The 20,605-nt window shown below is 34.0% G+C and overlaps 1 protein-coding gene across 3 annotated transcripts in view; it reads right to left on the bottom strand.

Annotated features, from left to right (window-relative positions):
- Window positions 1-3,295: 3,295 nt before the first annotated feature.
- Window positions 3,296-20,605, bottom strand: part of Cct6b (chaperonin containing TCP1 subunit 6B) — a 53,252-nt gene continuing 35,942 nt past the window's right edge. For 2 of the 3 annotated variants that reach the window (XM_076870534.1, XM_076870533.1), the window contains exons 8-14: window positions 17,979-18,061; window positions 16,946-17,042; window positions 16,051-16,198; window positions 5,600-5,733; window positions 4,778-4,880; window positions 3,996-4,068; window positions 3,296-3,490 (exon numbers count right to left, since the gene is read on the bottom strand). In XM_076870534.1, coding sequence (XP_076726649.1) covers window positions 3,418-3,490; window positions 3,996-4,068; window positions 4,778-4,880; window positions 5,600-5,733; window positions 16,051-16,198; window positions 16,946-17,042; window positions 17,979-18,061 — 711 coding nt within the window. In that variant the 3' untranslated portion in view covers window positions 3,296-3,417. The remainder of the gene's footprint in view (window positions 3,491-3,995; window positions 4,069-4,777; window positions 4,881-5,599; window positions 5,734-16,050; window positions 16,199-16,945; window positions 17,043-17,978; window positions 18,062-20,605) is intronic. The other variant, XM_076870536.1, reaches the window with a different exon arrangement.

Genomic DNA, 20,605 nt, shown 5'->3' with positions numbered 1-20,605 from the left:
AAAGAAGAAAAAATAAAGTGATATGTACCAGTAAAAAAATAAATAAATAAAAATGTTTGCTTAAAGAAAAAAAAGATAACAGTGGAGATGAACATAAACTGAATCCTTATATATTGCTGGTGGGTACGTAAAATGTGTGGTAATTCCCCCCAATATTAAAAACAGAAATTACCATATGATTCATCAATTCCACTTGTGGGCATATATTCAAAAGAACCGAAAGCAGAAAATGTGCTCTGCTCAGGGATGCTATATGAAAATGAAACCCTAGGTCTACACCATGCTTAAGTTTGGATGATAAAATTATAATAGCTGAAGTTTAAAAAAAAAAAAGGTGAAAGTAAGTGCTATGCTTTATAAACTGCCAATGAGAGTGCAGAAAACAATGGACTAATTTTTGAAAAGTGCGGAGAAAAAAACAACAGAATTCAGAATTCTCTGCGCAGGTAAATTAGCAATGAAAATAGTAAGGCACAATAAAGAATTTTTTGAGGGAAACAGACCTACACGAGAAGGACTAAAGATACATACGTGAGGGTGTGTGTATGTGTGTGTGTGTGTGTGTGTATATATATATATATATATATATATATATATATATATATATATATACTTACATACACACACACAAATATATTATATATACATATATATGTATATATATTATATATTATATGTTATCTTTTTATAATAATATATATCTTACATATATATGTAAGATATATAATGTATATATCTAGAGAAAGTGAAAAATAAAGTGTTATGTTTGGGTTGTGAGGATTCCCCCAAGAGCTCATGTGTGAGACAATGCAAGAGGATTTAAAGGAGAAATGACTGGATTATGAGAGCCTTAACCCAATCAGTGAATTAACCCCTATTGGGGATGAACTGAGTGGTAACCAAAGGCAGGTAGGGTATGGCTGGAGGAGGTGGGTCACTGGGGGGCGTGCCTTTGGAGTATTCATTTTGTATCTGCTCAGTGGAGTTTCTCTCCCCCTTCCTGATCATCATGCTTCCATCCACTACACTCTTCCTCCCAGATGTCCTGCCGCACCTTGAACCCCAAGGAATGGGGCTGGCTGTCTATGGACTGAGACCTCTGAAACCATGAGCCCCCAAGTAAAGTTGTCCTCTGCTAAAATTGTTCTTGTCAGGTCTTCTAGTCACAGCAGCGAAAAAGCTGACAAAAGCAGAAAGTGAGCCCAAAAAGAAGAAAATAGCTGCAAGAAAGGTACTATTGAACAAAGAAATTAATAAACATGAAAAACCCAATAGGAACTGACTTTATAAAACAATAATTATTATTATAAGACTAATTTAGGGAATTTAAAAACAAAATGGAACTAAAATACTGAATAAGAAAACACAAACCAGGCACATACATGCCTGTAATCCCAGGTACTAGGGAGGCTGAAGCAGGAGGATTGTGAGTTCAAACCTAGCCTCAGCAACTCAGTGAGACCTTGTCTCAAAATTAAAAATAAAAAGAGCTGGGGATGTAACTCAGTGGTAGAGTGACCCGGGTTCAACCCCTAATGGAATTAAGTGGAAAATAAAAGCAGCAAAACCATATCTACAGGATAACTACTTACACTTTTCAAGCCAAAAAAGAGTATTTTACACTGTCCCAGATATTTGCACATATATTAAAAACAAACCAAAAAAAAAAAAAATGCACAGGGGTCAAAGATTACCTCTAGGGGTAAAGGATAGGAAAAGCAAATGATGGGGTATGAGTGGTTAAAGATGATGCTTTAATTAACATTCACACCTTAATTTCTTAAAAAGAAAATCAAAAACAAATATGGCAAAATGTTACTATTGATTAAAGCTAGGTAAAGGGTACAAAAGTGTTTATTATTTGCTCTCCTTTTTCTACATTTTAAATATTTCCTAATTTAAACATTTTACATAGAAAAGGTCCAGCAATATGCATGGTATGTCCATTTTAAAAGTCCTATACTACAGAATAAGGCATAGGGTTTAAAAAGGAGATCTTTGTTTATAATTTTAAAAAGTTAAAAATAGAATTATATTATTTATAAATATAAAATTTATAATAGAAATAGGATATTGTTTGATTTATTTTCAAAATAAATTGAAGTGTAACCATACAATGAAATGCCATGTAAGACAGTTCAGAAGTATAATTATTGACTTGGAAAGATATTGACAACGTTTCAAGTGAAAAAAAAATTACTCTAAAATTATAGGTGTTAAATTAGGGGAAACCTACATGCACAAATAGATCAAAGATCCATTAATGTACCTACCATATTTTAATCCCTTAGACCCATGAAAAGTTAACCAAAAGTAACCTAATAACAATTTAAAAGTATAATAGATTAATTCTAGAGTTTGGAACATGAAAGGTATTACTGTAATACCTATATAAGGGGAATGAAGGGAATGGAGGGGAATGGGAGGAAAGATAGTAGAGTGAATCAGACATAACTTTCCTATATTCATATATGAATACATGATCAGTGTAACTCCACGTCATGTACAACTACAAGAATGGGAAGTTATGGGCTGAGGTTGTGGCTCAGTGGTATAGCGCTTGCCTAGTATGTGTGAGGCACTGGGTTTGATTCTCAATCCCACATATAAATAAATAAAAAATAAAGGTCCACGAATAACTAAAAAATAACTTAAAAAAAGAATGGGAAGTTATTATACTCAATGTATGTGTAATATGTCAAAATACATTCTACTGTCATGCACAACTAAAAAGAAAAAAAGAAAAAAAACAGTGGCATTCAAAGCCCAAAACAATTATTTTAAAGAATTGATGCTAACAATATCCACCTTTTCAGGTGAAAGTACTTCATTATACATTCAGATCTGAATTAGCACAGTAACCTAAGTTGTTGATCACACATAAAATCAAATACACAAAAGAGCCAGGTAAAATATAAGATATCTATTAAATAAATATCAGGTAATGAAAATCAATGCAATCCATAAAGTGATGCCATATTTATAAAAAGGAAAGAGTGGCAACAAGAATTTACTGAAGGACTTTCAAGACAGTAAAACAGTTTGTCTTACTACGTTTATACCCTCTTTTAAATGGGGAATTGATTTAGATTCTAAAACCTGTGCTGCATTTTTGAATAATTAAAAGTTATCCCAAAATATCTAACAATCATAATAGATTCTTTTTTATAAAAATTGCAATAGCTTACAAAACACAGAGTAAGGAGTTAGGACTCTGAAAAAAAAATTTCCATTATATCCTTTTACTGTGAAAACATTTCTTGGGCTCTTTATAACTTGATGATCTTTGAGACGATTTAAACCATAATATATAAGCTACATTTATTTTGTAAAAATTAAGAATGGCCCAGGCTATCCCACAACAGTTGAATGTCAGATGCCCTGAATTGTCTTCCAGAAGAGTTGGATTTCATTTCATCACCCTTTGAGAGAAGACATCCCAGCTCGCATAATTTCATCAACCAGGAGAATGTTGGTGGCAATCACTGTGCTAAGGGAAGAAATGAGAGTGAGTAAAGCCTCTACCCTGTGCTTATCCTTCCCCAGAAACCTGCAGCTATGAAGCACTTTTTCCTTCAATTATGTTAGTGTGAGATTTTACAAGGCAAAGCTATTATAAATACAAATCATGCTTTGTATCATAATTCAACTCCTTCGCTGATAAGGTGAAAGACTGATTTATATTCCTGTAAAACTAGGCTATTGTTAAGCACATGGTTTGATTTTCCACACAATGCAGATGGTACTATTTCAGAGAAGTTTGCTCTTTCCTTTCCCCCTCAGACAGTGAGATTAACCTTTCCTACAGCTAATACTGCTACAACCAAAATATAAAAGGGAATGTAAAATTATAGAAGCTAGTTTTAATAACTAGGTCATACCTTCTCAAATGCTTGACAATTTTTCCACTGTATGGTCACAAAAATAATAGAAATATTTTAATGTTATCAATTATACACTTAATGATATTTCTCTTTATGTTACTACCAACTTACCAAGAGTGAAGAAGTTGTTTTTTCACACAATAATTATCCCAAACTCCTGTATCTGCTGGTACCATTGACTCCCCTGCAAAGTAAACATACACACACACACACACACACACACACACACACACACACATATATATATATATATATATATTTATTTATTTATTTATTTTTTTTTTTTTAAACAGTGCTGGGGATTGAACTCAGAGCCTTGCTCATGGTTCAGTGTAGGCAAGTGATAGGCAAGTGCTCTACCACTGAGCTACAACCCCAGCTTCAAATAAAACATTTAAATACTATGCTGTACTCAATCAGTGTTGATTGGTATGTCTGACAATATTTAATTCTACTTTTGTCAGAGTCATCAATGACCTCCATGTTGTTAAATCCAGTGGTCAATTTCCAGGCCTCATCCAGCAGCAGAATTTAACACAGCTGATAACACCCTCTTGTATTTTGTCCTCCAGGACACCACACTCTCCTATTTTTCTTTCTTTTGTACTAATGGTTCCTTTTCCCTGAGCTCTTAATGTTGGAGTACTCAAAGGTTCAATCCATTATTCTTCTCTTCTTTCTCTGCACTTACCCCCAAGGTGACCTCATCCAGTTTCCTAGATTTAAACGGTACACCCTCATGACTCTGGATGTTTTAAGAGATCTAAAAGTAAACTAGAGGCATCCAATATTTAAGTAATAAATTCACCCAAACACCCACCCCTTACTATAAGATCTGGGTCAATGAAGAATATCTTCTTTATTAAGCAATTAATTTTTCTTCAGTTTCTTACCTGTATTCAAATCTATGCCAACCAGTTGCTTTGATTCTGAATGCTCAGCCTGAATTTTTACTAGTGTTTCCTGCAAGTCATAACCAGAATTCTGAGCCAGAACCTTTATGAATAAAAATAATAATAAATACATGTGTTAAATACCTTTACATATATATTTTAACACCAAATATAAAAGTAATTCACTACTAATCTTTTGAAAATATATCCACAATACAGTAATAATTTCCTTTTGAAGAACTCCATCCTTAAACTACATCAAAATATTGTCTCTTTAGTAGTGTTTTTATTTATTTAAGCATTTCCCCTATACACCTCACACTAAATTCTGAGGACACTCGAGTTCCCTCACCCCATTAATTTCCTTTCTTGAAAAATTCTTTTAAATGTGGAAAAAAGGAGAATAGTATTCTTTCTCTAGTCCTCTAACCACATGTCCCTCAATTTCTCCTAGCCATTTGCCAAAGAAAGCATATTTGCAGCCCCTTTTTGCCCCTCATCTTCAGGAAGACAGCCATGACCTGTGGTAAAAGGGAGAGAGACATCCACACTCCAAAACAGGCTCATGTCAAGGTGGTTCCCAACAAATGGCTGATAAAGCTACCAAGAGAATAATCTGGCTATTTCATGAAACTCCTAAAAGGATCTGAGCTATTATCCCAAAAGTTTCCCTGCTTGAGTGTAAAATATATAAAACTGTGTGAGGATTTACAAATCAGCACCTGTCTTTCTCCTCTGCTAACTGTTCAACAGTATAGACAATATGCAATTAAACATCTTTATATCTAACGAGTTATTATTTGGCCAGTAGAATAGTTGTACCTTGGGAATAATGAGTAAGGCATCAGCAAAAGCTTGGACTCCAAGACGAGCTCTTCCCTTTACACTATGCTTATGCTTAACAAGAGCTTCAGCTATTGCCACTTCAACTGCACCAGCCCCTGGAACCACACAACCTATCCAAGGAAAAAATGATTGGCAAGATACACCATATAGGAAAAGAGAGGAAGAGGAAAATGCAATCAGCCATGCAAACATGATCTATTACCTTGCCTACCCCTACAATATTTTTAAGTATATACAGAAGTCAAATAAATCACACAGCTGAGTAATTAGTTGCCCTACACAAAGCATTATGAAGTTAAATAATTAAGCATGGTAGCGCTGGAGTTGTGGCTTAGTGGTAGAGCACTTGCCTAGCATGGGTGAGCACTGGATTTGATTCTAAGGACCACATATAAATAAATAAAATAAAGGTCCATCAATAACTAATAAAAATATTTTTAAAAAATAATAATTAAGCATGGTATAGATAAATGGCTATAAACATCTAATTTCATTTTTTATTTTCTGGCAAATAAATTGTAGATTTTTTTTCACTTTCACCTTCATCTTATTCTTCTATGACTACATGGAAAAGGTAGCTATTCATAATTTATAGTAGCAGGTAATTATAATATCTGATTTGAAAACTTTTTAGGCCAAGATACTTTGGGCAGAGTTTTTGGGTTGAAATTCTTGAGACTCAATGAAGTATTTGTTTTTTGCGTTAGAGCAGAACCCAAACTGCTATTGTCTCCAGAGGGGTACTTCAGCTTGGAGCCATCCATGCTCTTAACATTTGTCACAGAAAAAAATGGCTGGATGAGTCAATAAGTGAGGCACTAAGGATTTCTTTATGGACAACAAAGAAATTCACATTCAGAGGAACTGTGGGCAATCCTCACCTCTCAGGAGTTTAACACCAAATATAAAAGTAATTCACTATTAGTCTTGTGAAAATACAACCATAATACAGGTGATGTGGCCAGATTTGACTCTCTGATTATATATATAATTTGGGGGGCAGCAGTGGGGTGGCATCCTAAGTAGATGAACCACAATTAAAATTTTGTTGATTTGGAAAATGTTTTAAAATATTTTTGGAGATTAAATCTATGGCAACCAAGTTTCATGGTGACTACTCTGTATCTGGAGGTCAGAATATTCTTCTTTGATCAAATATCCTTAAACATAATCACCTGTGGGAAAAATGTACAAGTTCCTCATTTGGGTGGCATTTTAATTAATAATATGTATAATCTTTTAGAAGTATACATTCAGTGTTGCTTATCCTTAACCAAAGAAGCAAGTTTGACATAACTTGTCTCCATAATGAGGTCTCCATTACTATGGGTCTCTCCTCATTGGACTGTTTTAGTTTACCTGTCTCACTACCTGAGGAAAAAATTAGATGGTCTTACTCTTCTAAGGCAAGAACTTTGCTTAAACATATCAATTTTCAAACCAGGTTATTACTTTTACATCTTCTTGTATAGTTTTATACGACTTATGACTTATTTGAATCACAAACTTGCTTTAAAACCACCTATCTTTAAACAATACAAACACAATTGCTTCCTTTATTTCATATCCTTTTTTAAATTACTATGTCTTTTCTCCACTTCACTTTCCACATAACCACTGAAAGAATTGTTTACCCACAATGTGATTATATCCTTATATCCTGCTCACTTTTTTAAAAGGTTCCTTGCTAAATTCAGAATATACTCAAAAGAATATTTGTATGTATAAGGTATAAAGAATAAATGTACAAATAAACAAATGAACCCAGGTACCTAACTACCCAGTTCAAGAGATTACTAGTACCTTTTGAAAATGTCCCTGATCCCACCCCGCCCCCCTGTGAAAACAGCATATCAAAAATTGTGGAATGCTGCTAAAACAGTAGAGAGACATCTGTACCACTAAACACCTGCATTAGAAAAGAAGAAAGTCAGGTGTGGTGGCACATGCCTGTAATCCCAGCTACTCAGGAAGCAGAGGCAGGAGGATTGCCAAATTCAAGGCTAGTCTGGACAACTTAATGAGACTCTGTTCTCAAAATTTTCAAAAAGGTGGGGCTGAGGGTGTATCTCAGTGGTAGAACATTCCCATAGCTTTGGTGATAACATCCTGAGTTCAATCCCCAGTATTATAAAAAAAAAAAAAAAAAAGAAAAGAAAGAAAGAAAAGAAAGCTCTTCAAACTGATGAACTCAGCTTACACCTTAAGAAATAAGAAAGGGAACAGCAAATGAAACCTAATGTAAGCAAAGGAAAGGAAACAATAAAGATCATAGTGGAAATTAATGAAATAAAGATGATAAATGTGAAAAGTGACATCAATACATATTATACCAATATTAAGATTAATAATAAAAGAATATTGTGAGCAACTTTATACCAATAAAATTAAAAACTTAGATCAGAAGTTGGAAAACTTTCTGCAAAAGGCAAGTTAATAAATATTTTAGGCTATGTAGATGATATCACCTCTTTTCCAACTATTTAACTCTACTACTGTAACACAAAAATAGCCACAGACAATACATGAACAAATGGGATGTCTGTGTTCCGATAAAACTTTACCAAAAACAGATAGCAAGTCAGATTTAGTTCATGGGAAGAAATTTGATGGTCCCAACTTAGATGAAATGGACAAATTCTTGCAAGACACAGACTACTAAAGTCCAATAAAAAAAGAGGAAACTATAATATCCTTGTATCTATTAACAATGAGATTGAATTTGTAGTTAAAAGCTGTCCCATAAAGAAAACTCCAGTTTCAGATGGTTTCACTGACAGATTCTAACAAACATTTAAGGAAGAAGTAATACCAATCCTACACACTTCAAATTTTTAAAAACCTTGAACAGGAAGAAAGACTTTCCAACTCATTCTATAAAGAGAACACTATTCTAACACCAAAAAAAATAAAAATAAATAAATAAATAAAGGCATTACAAGAAAAAATATATAGAGACCTATACCCCTTATATAGACGTGAAAATTCTTACAGAATTTTGGTCATTCAAGTCCAACAATATATAAAAAGGCTAATACATTTAACAGCATTATTCACAAAAGCCAAAAGGTAGCTGTGGCACAAGTTTCCACCAACAGATGAATAGATGAATAAAATGTGGTATGTACATACAATATAATAATCAATTATATTTCAACCTTAAAAAGGGAGGAAATTCTAGCTTATCCTACAACATGGATGAACTTTGATGCCATTATGTTAAGTGAAAGAAGCCAAACACAAAAGGACCAGTTGTATTATTTCATTCCCATAAGGTACATGGTGTGGTAAAATTCATAGAGAAAGAAAGTAGAATTGTGGGGGCAGCAAGCCTAGTACTCTGGGTTCAATCCCCAAAACTGCAAATACATCAATTAATTAAATTTCCATTTTCAAAAAAAAAGAGTATAGAATGGTGGTTGCAAGGGGATAGAGTAGGAATGGGAAGTTATTATTTAATGGTACAGTTTTATTTTACAAAATGAAAAATGTGTGGGTAGATCATGTAGTGGTTGTACAATAGTGTGAATGCACTTATTACTGCTGGAACTATACACTCAAAAACTGTCAAACCATAGATTTTATTATACATATTTATCATAATTTAAGAATAATTTTAAGTTTTAAAATTTAAGAACAATTTATTTTTAAAAAATATAAATGCATTATAACTAAGTAGTTTATCCCAAGAATGTAAACTTGATTGAATGTTTGAATCAGTATAATTTACCACTTTAAAAAACTAAAAGAAAAATAATATGATCATCTCAATAGATGCAGAAAAAGCACATGACAAATCCAGTATCTATTCTTGATTTAAAAAAAAAAAAAAACTGCAGTGCACAGTGACACAATCCTGTAATACCCACTACTCAGGAGACTGAGGAAAGGGGAATCATAAGTTCAAGGCCAGCCTTGGCAATTTTGTGAGATCCTGTCTGAAATTAAAAAAAAAAAAAAAAAAAAAAAAACTAAAGGCTTGGAATGTAGCTCAGTGATAGAGCTTAGCATGCACAAGTCTTTAGGTTCAATCTCCTAACACTACAACAACAATAACAACAACAACAATAATAATAACCATAATAATAAATAATAAAAACTCTCATTCAACTAGATATAGAAGACAACTTCCTCAGCCTGATTAGAAAAAAAAATCTACAGCTGATAAAATATATAATGGCAAAAAATGGAATGCTTTCTATCTGTGTTAATGAGCTTTTCTTTCCTTTTACAAAATACCTGAGGAAACAACTTAAAGGAAGAATGATCTATCGTTTGTATCACAGTTTCAGCAGTCTTAGTGCATGGTGTGGTGGCTCCACTGCTGTGGGCTGGAGTAGGGCAGAACATCCTGGCAGAGAAGTCATGGTACAGCAGAGCTGCTCATTATACAGAGGCCAAGAAGCCTAGGAGGAGGGGAGCTGGGGAGAAGGGCAGGCCTCAGGGACCCACTTCCTTCAACTGGGTTCCACCTCTCATATTTTCCATCAATGATTAATCTGTTGATAGGCTCAGAGCCCTCATGATCCAATTACTTCCTAAAAGCTCCACCTCTGAACATTGCTGCACTGGAAATCAAGCCTTCAACAAGTGAGGCTTTGAGAGAAATTCCAGATCCAAAATATAATGACATCTACGATCAGGAGTAAGTAAAGGATGTCCACTCTCATCATTTCTATTCAATGTTGTATTAAAGTTCTAGCCCATGAAATTAAAAAAAGAAATGATAGTCATCCAGATCAGAAAGGAAGAAGATAAATTGTCTTTATTAGTAGACTACATGACCATTTATACAGAAAGTTCAATGAAATTTATATTTAAAAAGGCTATTCAAACTAACAAGTGAGTTTAGCAGGCTATAGAATTCAAGATCAATACACATTAATCAACTGTATTTCTTCTATATGTTAGTGACTAACAGCCCGAAATTGAAATTTTAAAATATAATAGCAATCGAACTATCTGAAACACCTAGGGCTAAATCTAAAAAAATAAATAAATAAATAAATTGAGAAACTCATACTAAAAACTATAAAAAATACTGATGAGATAAATTCAAGAAGACCCAAATAAAAGGAGAGAAATACTCTGCATATGAGGTGGAACACTCAATATTGTTATAAAGTATCTCCAAAATGATCTACAGAGGTAATGAAATTCCAACCAAAACCCCAACAGTCTTTTTTGAAAAAAAAAAAACTTGACAAGCTGATTCTAAAATTAATATGCGAAGGACTTCGATAACAAAATAACTTGAAAAAGAACAAAATGTGAGGCTTAACACTAATGATATAAAGACATATATAGCCATTAAGACAGTATAATATTAACATTAAGACAAATAAATAAATCCATGAAACAGAATAAAGAACACAGAAATAGAATCACAAAAAAATGGACAACTGATTTTTTTTTTTTTTTTAGTATGGGGGATTGAACCCTGGAGCACTTAACCACTAAGCCACATCCCAAGCCTTTTTCTATTTTTTTTTTTTACTTTGAGGCCTCTAACTCGAGATCCCCCTACCTCAACCTCCCCAGTCACTGGGATTACAGATCACTTCACCCAGCTGGACAACTGATTTTTAATAAAGATGCAAAGGGAATTTGGTGGTGAAACATGTTCTTTTCAAGAAATGGGGCTAAAACAATTTAACACTTATACGTGAAAAAAATGAGCACGGATCCATATCCTGAACTATATACAAAAATTAACTTGAAATGAATCATAGACCTACTGCTTCCTGATTGTCGTGTCCTGAACTGCTTTCCTCTACTATACCCTTCCACCACAATGTGCTGTACCTCATCTCTGGCCCACAGCAATGGAGTTGGCCACCTAGGACTGACACCTCTGAAATGAAAGCCACTCTGACATAGACAGATGGATAGATTGATATATAGATAGATAGATTGATTGATTGATAATATTTTAGTCCTGATGAAGACTTACAATTTGTCATCAAAAGGCAGCCATGGAGGGCTGGGGTTGGGGCTCAGCGGTAAAGCACTTGCCTAGCACGTGCAAGGCCCTGGGTTCCATCCTCAGCACCATGTAACAATAAATAAATAAAAGTACTGTGTCCAACTACAACTAAAAATTAATGTTGTTGTTTTTTTTTTTTTTTAAAAAAAGGCAGCCATGGATCTCTGCTACAAAGCAGTGTCTGTTAAACACCTTTCACTGCCATTAGGAATGCAGCAGAGCTATTCTCTGAAATGAATAACTCCACATTCAAAAGAGGTTTTCAAAAGATGCTGGGAACTAAACAGATTAAGATGAACTGAAGACACAGAAAACCGTTATGTTTACAGAATAAGTACTTTTAGTCATTTAATGTTATAATAAATGTATTTGGCTGTGACGTGCTGTTCTCCCATGAAGCACCATGAAAGAAAGAAATCAAGCAAGTAAGCAAGCAAAGACCTAAATGTAAACCTTAAGACAATAACACTTTAAAAAGAAAAAAATAAGAGAAATTTTGTGACCCTAGGTTAGGTAAACATTTCTTAGATACCATACCACAAGTATAATCTGTGAAAGAAAGAAAACTGATCTTAGACCTCCTCAAAATTAAGAACTTCCGTTTGAAACACACTCTTTAGAGAATAACAAGCTATGGGCAGAGAAGGATAAAACTCTACAGATCATATATCTGACAAAGTACTTGAATCTATAACATAAAAGAACTTTTAAACTCAACAATAAGAAAACAATCTAATTTTCAAAAAGGACAAAAAATTGAATAGAAACCTTATAAAGGATACATGGATAACAAGCACATAAAAAGATGTTCAACATCAATAATCATTGGGAAATGCACATTAAAACCCTAATTTGTTTGTTTGTTTAATATTCAAAAGGCTAAAACAGCCTATCATATCAAGTATTGATGAGAATAACAGGAATGTTCATACACTGATGATGGGTGTAATGTAAAGGTTACAAAACAGTTTGTCAATTTCTGAAAAATTAAATATATACCTATCATAGCCATTGAATTCCTAGGCATTTATCCAATAAATAAATATCCGTAAAAGACTTATTCATGGCAGCTATATTTGTAATAGCCAAGAACTGGAACTAACTAAATTCCATTAACAGGTGAATGGATAAATTATAGTATATTCACACAAAGGAATCCTATTTAACAATAAAACAGAATCAACCACAGAAAGATAAAATATTTCAAAAAAATTAATCAGTATCAAAGAAGTTATACAAAGGGCTGGGGTTGTAGCTCAGTGGTAGATCATTTGCTAGCATGTGTGAGGCACTGGGTTCGATTCTCAGCACCGCATATAAATAAATGAATAAAATTAAGGCCCATCAACATCTAAAAAAATATTTTAAAAAAGAAGGTATACTAAAACAAGAGAACAGGGGCTGGGGTTGTGTCTCAGTGGTACAGCACCTGCCTTGCATATGGAGGCACTGGTTTCGATTCTCAGCACTGCATGTAAATAAATGAATAAAATAAAAGTCTATCAATAACTAAAAAAAATTTTTTAAAAAATAAATAAAACAAGAGAACATACTATATTATTGCATTCATATAAAGTATTACTGAAGGCAAACTCATCTGTAATGACAGAAAGCAGACCAGTGAATGCCTGGAGATGGGGTGGCATAGGGAGAAGCAGAGGGAGGAATTATCAATAGGCACTGAGGAACCTTTTTGGGGTGATGGATATGTTTATTATCTCAATTGAGATGAGGGTCAGGGGTGTTCACTTTAAATATGTGCGATTCCTTATGTCAATTATATCAATAAAATTCTTTAAAAAATAAGTGGTTGAAGTGATAAAGAAAAATAGTAGTTTATTCATCCATCTATGTATTCTGAATTCTAAGAATTGAGTGTAACTATCAAAGGCTTCAAGAGTCTGTCAAAAGTAACTACAAAAATTTGGTATGCTGGTGCATGCCTGTAATCCTAGTGACTTCAGAGGCTAAGGCAGGAGTATCTCCACATTTGATGTCAGCCTGGGCAACTTAGTAAGACCCTGTCTTAAACTAAAATAATAAAAAGGGTTATAGATGTAGCTCAGTGCTAAAGTGCCCCTGGGTTCAATCCCCAAAATAGCAACAATATTTTTCTGACTATAAAAAGCAGACAGTGACCCATAAATAAAGTCCCATATTATTTCCAATTAGGAACTAATATATTTTCTCTTTTTTTTGGTAATGAAATCTATGTATATTCTGGTAACTTAAATATTAATAGTGATTCATAGTGGTTAAATATTAGTATTGATTATTATATTTGCTATTATTTATATTCTTTTCTCTAGGTTTTAACTTTCCACTTTAACTTTAATTTTACATTATTTCATATCTGTTTCTGCTTATCAAACAAATCTAACCATTATTTATGTTTCTTATCTTTCTCACATGCCATAAAATTCAACCTCTTAGAGTGTACTTTTCGGTATTTTAAAAAATATATTGCCAGGCATGGTGGCGCATGCCTAAATCCCAGCAGCTTGGGAAGCTGAGGCAGAAGATGACAGCCTCACCAACTTAGCAAGGCCCAAAGCAACTCAGTGAGACCCTGTCTCTAAATAAAATACAAAAAAGGGCTGAAGATGTGGCTCAGTGGTTAAGTGCCCCTGAGTTCAATCCCTGGTGCCAAAAAAAAATTATATATATATATTATATATATAATTTATATATATATATATATTATATATATAAAATATATATAAATAAAATATATATATATAAATATATTATATATATAAAATATATAATATGAAATATTTATATAATATATATTATATATATTATATATTTATATTTATATATATATATATTTACAACACATTGCAATCAGATCAGGCTGGGGTGGTGGCTCAGTGGTAAAGCATTTGCCTAGCATGTGTGAGGCACTGGATTCGTTTCTCAGCACCACATATAAATAAATAAAATAAAGGTCCATTGACAACTAAAAAATATTAAAAAAAAAAAAAGACTGCAATCATCACCACTAATTTCAGAACATTTCAGCATCCCTCCCCCCGCCAAAAAAATCCCTGTGCCCATTAGCAATCACTCTTCTCCCCTTCCCAAGTCCTTGGCAATCATTAATCTCCTTTTTGTCTATGTGCATTTGTCTTTCTTGGACATTTCACATAAATGAAAGCATATAGGAGGACTTTTGTGTCTGGATTCTTTGACCTAGCAATGTTTTCAAGGTTCATCCATGTTGTAATGTATACCAGTACTTTATAATACTCTTATCATGAAAATACCACATTTTTTATTCATTTATCAGCCAACGCACATTTGGACTGTTTCCATGTTTAGCTATTTTGAATAATGCTGCCTGAACATTTGTGTGCAAGTTTTTGTGTGAACATGTTTTAAACCCTCTTACATATATCCCTAAGACTTGTTCGGTCATTCAGTAACTACATATTTAATTTTTTGAGGAACTACATGTCTTCCAACACTTTCCATTAGCAATGCATTCAGTTTCCAGTTTCTCTACATTCTGTCTACATTCTGTTGTCCAGCTTTTTTATTATAGCCATCTTAGAGGTTGAGAAAGAGTACCTCTTTGTGGTTTTGATTTTCATCTTCCTAATGACTGGTGATGTTGAACATCTTTTCATGTGCCTATCATCCTACTTTAAATAAGTTATCTACCCCAAATCCTTTTCAGAAGAAAGTTGGTTATAAATTATTAATAAATAATAAATGCTAATATTCCTTCCTAATTTTTTCATAAAATAATACTGCACCTGAGGTAACAGAATGAATTCTAGCTATAAAAATTTTCATGCTTTTAAAAATAAACTTCTAAGGCTGGGGCTGTAGGTCAGTAGCAGAGCACTTGCCTAGCACTTGTGAGGCACTGGGTTTGATTCTCAGCACCACATAAAAATAAATAAAGGCATACTTTCCAGGTATAACTACAAAAAATTAATAAAATACAAATAGACTTCTAAAACTAAATAGTGACATTATATCATTAAGTCAAGTACTTTTTCATTTCATAAACTAATTAGGGAGGACAGCAGAATATTAAGAACATTTCAAAGGAAAAATCTGTGGGTTTTTTTTTGGGGGGTTGCATACTGGGGATTGAACTCAGGGGCACTCAACCACTGAGCCATATCCCCAGCTCTATTTTGTATTTTATTTAGAGACAGGGTCTCACTGAGTTGCTTAGCACCTCACTTTTGCTGAAGCTGGCTTTGAACTCATGATCCTCCTGCCTCAGCCTCCTGAGCTGCTGGGATTACAGGCATGCACCACTGTGCCCAGCAGGAAAAATATTTACAACCCAAACAACACACGGTCCAAAGTGAAATGAAAAAATACTAACAACTCTTATCTTTTGAAATACCATATATATCATGACAGATTATTACTAATTAAAAAATATGTGAGGTACATATCCATCACAAAAAGACCTTACCATCTTCAATGGCATTTTTGATGGCACGAAGTCCATCTCTTAGGGCATCCTTGATTTGTGTAAGAGTATGCTTATTTGGTCCTTTGACCAACAAGGTGACAGAGAGAGGGTTAACACAGTCCTCAATAAAAGTGAACTTTTCTTCACCCTAAAGAATGACACAAGAATTTCAGGCTGGGGATGTAGCTCAGGGGTAGAATGCTTGTGGAGCATGTGTGAGACCCTAGGTTCCATCCTCAGCACCCTCCTGCCCCCGACACACACACGGATATAACTTTAATATTCAATGTCATTATGAAATCAAGACTTATTTTATATTAGAATCTATTCTTCATGTGAATTTTTCTTAAGCATAACTAAAAATATATTTAAAAGTAAGTTGTGGCCAAGCGCGGTGGCGCACGCCTGTAATCCCTGGGGCTTGGAGGCTGAGACAGGAGAACTGCGAGTTCAAAGCCAGTCTTAGCAACTGCGAGGCACTAACCAACTGTGTGAGAACCTATCTCTAAATAAAATATACAAAACAGGGATGGGGATGTGGTTCAGTAGTCGAGTACCCCCGAGTTCAATTCACAGTACCTCCCAAAAAATAAATAAATGAATAAATTGTATTTGAACTCTTAAAAATATTTAGGTAAATAAACTGCAAAGTCTGTCCTATAGACTTCAAAATGCAAAATATGAATTAAAAAGTTAGTATTTTTAAAAAAGGCTTAGTATTCACTTTATAACAACTATTTTTAAATATTATTTTAGTTGTAGATGGACACAATACCTTTATTTTACTTATTTATTGGTGCTGAGGATTGAACCCAGTGCCTCACACATGCTAGGCAAGCGCTCCACCATTGAGCTACAACCCCAGCCTTATAACAATTATTCAAAAAATACTCACTAGTGTGTGCTCATATACAAGACCAGCATGTCCCAAGCATTCTGCATTTAGGTCTTCAAGAGAATTCACAGCCACTCCACCACAAGCAAGAGAGAGTCTGAAATTACATAGTTTTGGTTATGGAAAACATAAAGGCTAATTTCTTAAAGATGAAAGGATCTAACATAGAAGATTATATAGTTGCTGTGTTATATTATTTGGGGGCAGTTTGTTTACTTTTTAGTTGACAAATAAATATATTTAAAACATACAACATGATATTTTGAAATTTTACACACACACACACACACACACACAGCAAAAGGGCTAAATCTAGCTAATTAACAGATGCATTAACTTTCATAGTTATCATTTTTATGGTGACAACACTTAAAAATCTAGTCTTAGCATTTTCAACAATACGTATATTATTAACTACAGTCACTATGTTGTACAATAGATCCTTGAATTTATTCTTCCTAACAGAAATTTGTATACTTTGACCTACATCTTCTAAACCCCCAAACTTCCCAGCCTCTGGTAAACTACCATTCTCCTATCTACCCCACCCTACCATACTGGGGATTTAATCCAGGGGTGCTTTATCACTGAGTTACCATCCCCAGCCCTTTCAATTCTTTATTTTGAAACAGGTCTCACTAAGTTGCTTAAGACCTCACTAAGTCGCTGAGATTGGCCTCGAACTTGAAATTCTTCTACCTTAAACTCCTGAGTTGCTAGGATTACAGGTGTATGCCTTTGTTATGATTTTCTCTCTACTTCTATGACTGCAACATTATTAGACTCCACGTATAAGTGAGATCACATCCCATTACATTGCATTGTTTTTAAAATCTCTCTTAAAAATATGAAAACCTTCCTTGTACTTGACTCTAATTTTACGATTTCAACTGCTTATTAAAATTAAGAACAAAATTTGGAATTCATACACTACTATTTTGTTCAACAATGTTTACTTATAAACTAAAAGGATTAAACATGGAATAACTTCAGTTTGTTTAAAGAAGTTGGGATGTATAATGCACAAGCTTACCTTTCCATATTTCTTCTTTTGGCTCTACGAAGAGCTACTATTCCATGTTTTGCAAGAACATCTAAGGAAAATGGATCAATTCCCTATAATTAAATAACACAAAAATTGTAAACTTTTTTCTGTGCTGTATATCAAACCCATGTTAGGTAAGCACTCTACCACTGAGCTACTCTCCTAGGCATAAACATATTTTAAACGAGCATTTCTCAAACTTTTTCATCTCAGTATCATTTTATACTCTTAAAAATTAAGAACCCAAAGAGCTTTTGTTTATATGAGCTATATCTGTTTATCATAAGTTAAAATTAAGAAATTTAAAAATATTTGTTAACCATTAAAATAATATATCTATTTTATGTTAACATAAATAATACTTTTTTTATAAAAATTTACTATACTTTCCAAAATGATTTACATGAGAATGATTTACATTTTTGCAAATCTCTTTAATGTCTGTCTAAATAAAAGGCAGGTAGATTCTCATATTTGTTTCTGCTTTCGGTTTGGTATAATATGCTGTTTTTTTTTTTTTTAATTACATTTATAATTTTTTTTTTTGAGAGAGAGAGAGAGAGAGAGAGAGAGAGAGAATTTTATTATTTATTTCTTAGTTCTCGGCGGACACAACATCTTTGTTTGTATGTGGTGCTGAGGATCAAACCTGGGCCGCACGCATGCCAGGCAAGCGCGCTACCGCTTGAGCCACATCCCCAGCCCCTAATACGCTGTTTTGGTTCAGATACATAAAGAACTCTGGCCCCACCACATAGATAAAAATTGGAAAGAGAAATATTTTTAAAGACTTTTCAGCTGGGTGTGGAAATATTTTTAAAGACTTTTCAGCTGCACATGCCTGTTATCCTAGTGACTCAAGAGGCTGAGGCAGGAGGATCACAAGTTTAAGGCCAATATCAGCAACACAGGGAGGCCCTAAGTAATTTAGTGAGGCTCTAAGCAACTTAGTGAGACCTTGTCTCAATCAATCAATCAATAAAAGGGGATGGGGATGGAAATATGGCTCAGTACTTATATGCCCTTGGGTTCAATCCCTAAAAGCCTTTTCAGACAACTGGGTATTCTTCTCTGATACTGTATGTGTTATGGTTTAGATGTGAGATATCCCCCAAAAGCTCACATATGACACAATGCAAGTGTTTAGAGCTGAATTGATTAGGGGATTAACTAAGTGGTAAGTGAACGCAATAGAGTGTGGTTAGAGGAAGTGGGTCATTGGGGGTCTTCTTTTGAGGTACATATTTCTTATCTGGTGAGTTGAGTTGAGTTTCTCTCTACTTTCTGGTGTGAGGTCTTGAGCTGCTTTCCTCCACCATAATCATCTGCTATGATGCTGTGCGTCATCTCAGGCCCTGAGGAATAGAATGGGCCATCTATAAACTGAGACCTCTGAAATTATGAGGCCTCAAATAAACTTTTCTTCCTCTAATTGTTCTTTTCAGGTATTTTGGTCACAGCAGTGAAAAAACTGACTAAAACAACATATATACATAAACTCAACACGTAATAGTATCTGAAAGTTTGGTTTCAATATGGAATAAAGGAACCACTATGAATATGAACTTTTCAGACTCTCTCACATTAAAATCCATTGGTCTTTTTTTTTTTTTTTTTTTTGATATGGGAGATTGAACCCACAGGTGTTCTCCCTCAAAACTACATCCCCAATCTTTTTTTTTTTTTTCTCTTAAGAGAGAGTGAGAGAGAGGGGGAGAGAGAGAGAGAGAGAGAGAGAATCTTAATATTTATTTTTTAGTTATCGGCGGACACAACATCCTTGTTTTGTATGTGGTGCTGAGGATCGAACCCGGGCCGCACGCATGCCAGGCGAGCGCACTACCGCTTGAGCCACATCCCCAGCCCCATCCCCAATCTTTTTAATTTTTATTTTGAGACACAGTCTCACTATGTTGCCAAGGCTGGCCTCAAATTTGCAATCCTCCTGCCTCAGCCTCCTAAGTCACTGGAATTACAGGCCTGCATCACTATGCTCAAACATTGGTCTTATACTTTAAAATGCATTATTTATCTATGTGTGATTTTGAAAAATCCTGCATGTTTAGTCATTTATTAAATATTGATTAACTTGGGGCTGGGGTTGTGGCTCAGCGGTAGAGCACTCGTCTGGTGTGCACGGGACCCTGGGTTCGATCCTCAGTACCACGTAAAAAAATGAATGAGTGAAATAAAGGTATTGTGTCCAACTATAAAATAAATATTAAAAAAATATACTGATTAACTACATTAGACTCATATGTTACCTCTGGCAACAAACACTGTCAGGTATTTTCCTTGAAGTGATAGAATTGCTTCATTCATTTCTCAGAAAAATCTTCCAAATACCCAAATCTAAATAATATATAGTTTGTCTATCAGTCATTCTTTCAAGTAAAAATGAATAAAAGTAACTAGTTTAGCTCACAGATCAATCATTCAAGGGTTTCCTTCAAGACAGCCATCCCATTTCGGTATTTTAGTAGAAGTTCTCTTTGTTTATTTCGTATTTTATCACACAAGATTTATAAAAGAATGCATTAAGGATCAAAATTTAATAAACTTACTAGTGTTACTGTTGGATCAAAACATTCATAAATGAAACTGCCTTTCTTTTT

Source organism: Callospermophilus lateralis, chromosome 11, assembly GCF_048772815.1.
Source record: "Callospermophilus lateralis isolate mCalLat2 chromosome 11, mCalLat2.hap1, whole genome shotgun sequence".
NCBI classification, from domain to species: domain Eukaryota; kingdom Metazoa; phylum Chordata; class Mammalia; order Rodentia; family Sciuridae; genus Callospermophilus; species Callospermophilus lateralis.
This window is presented reverse-complemented; position numbering and strand designations above follow the sequence as displayed.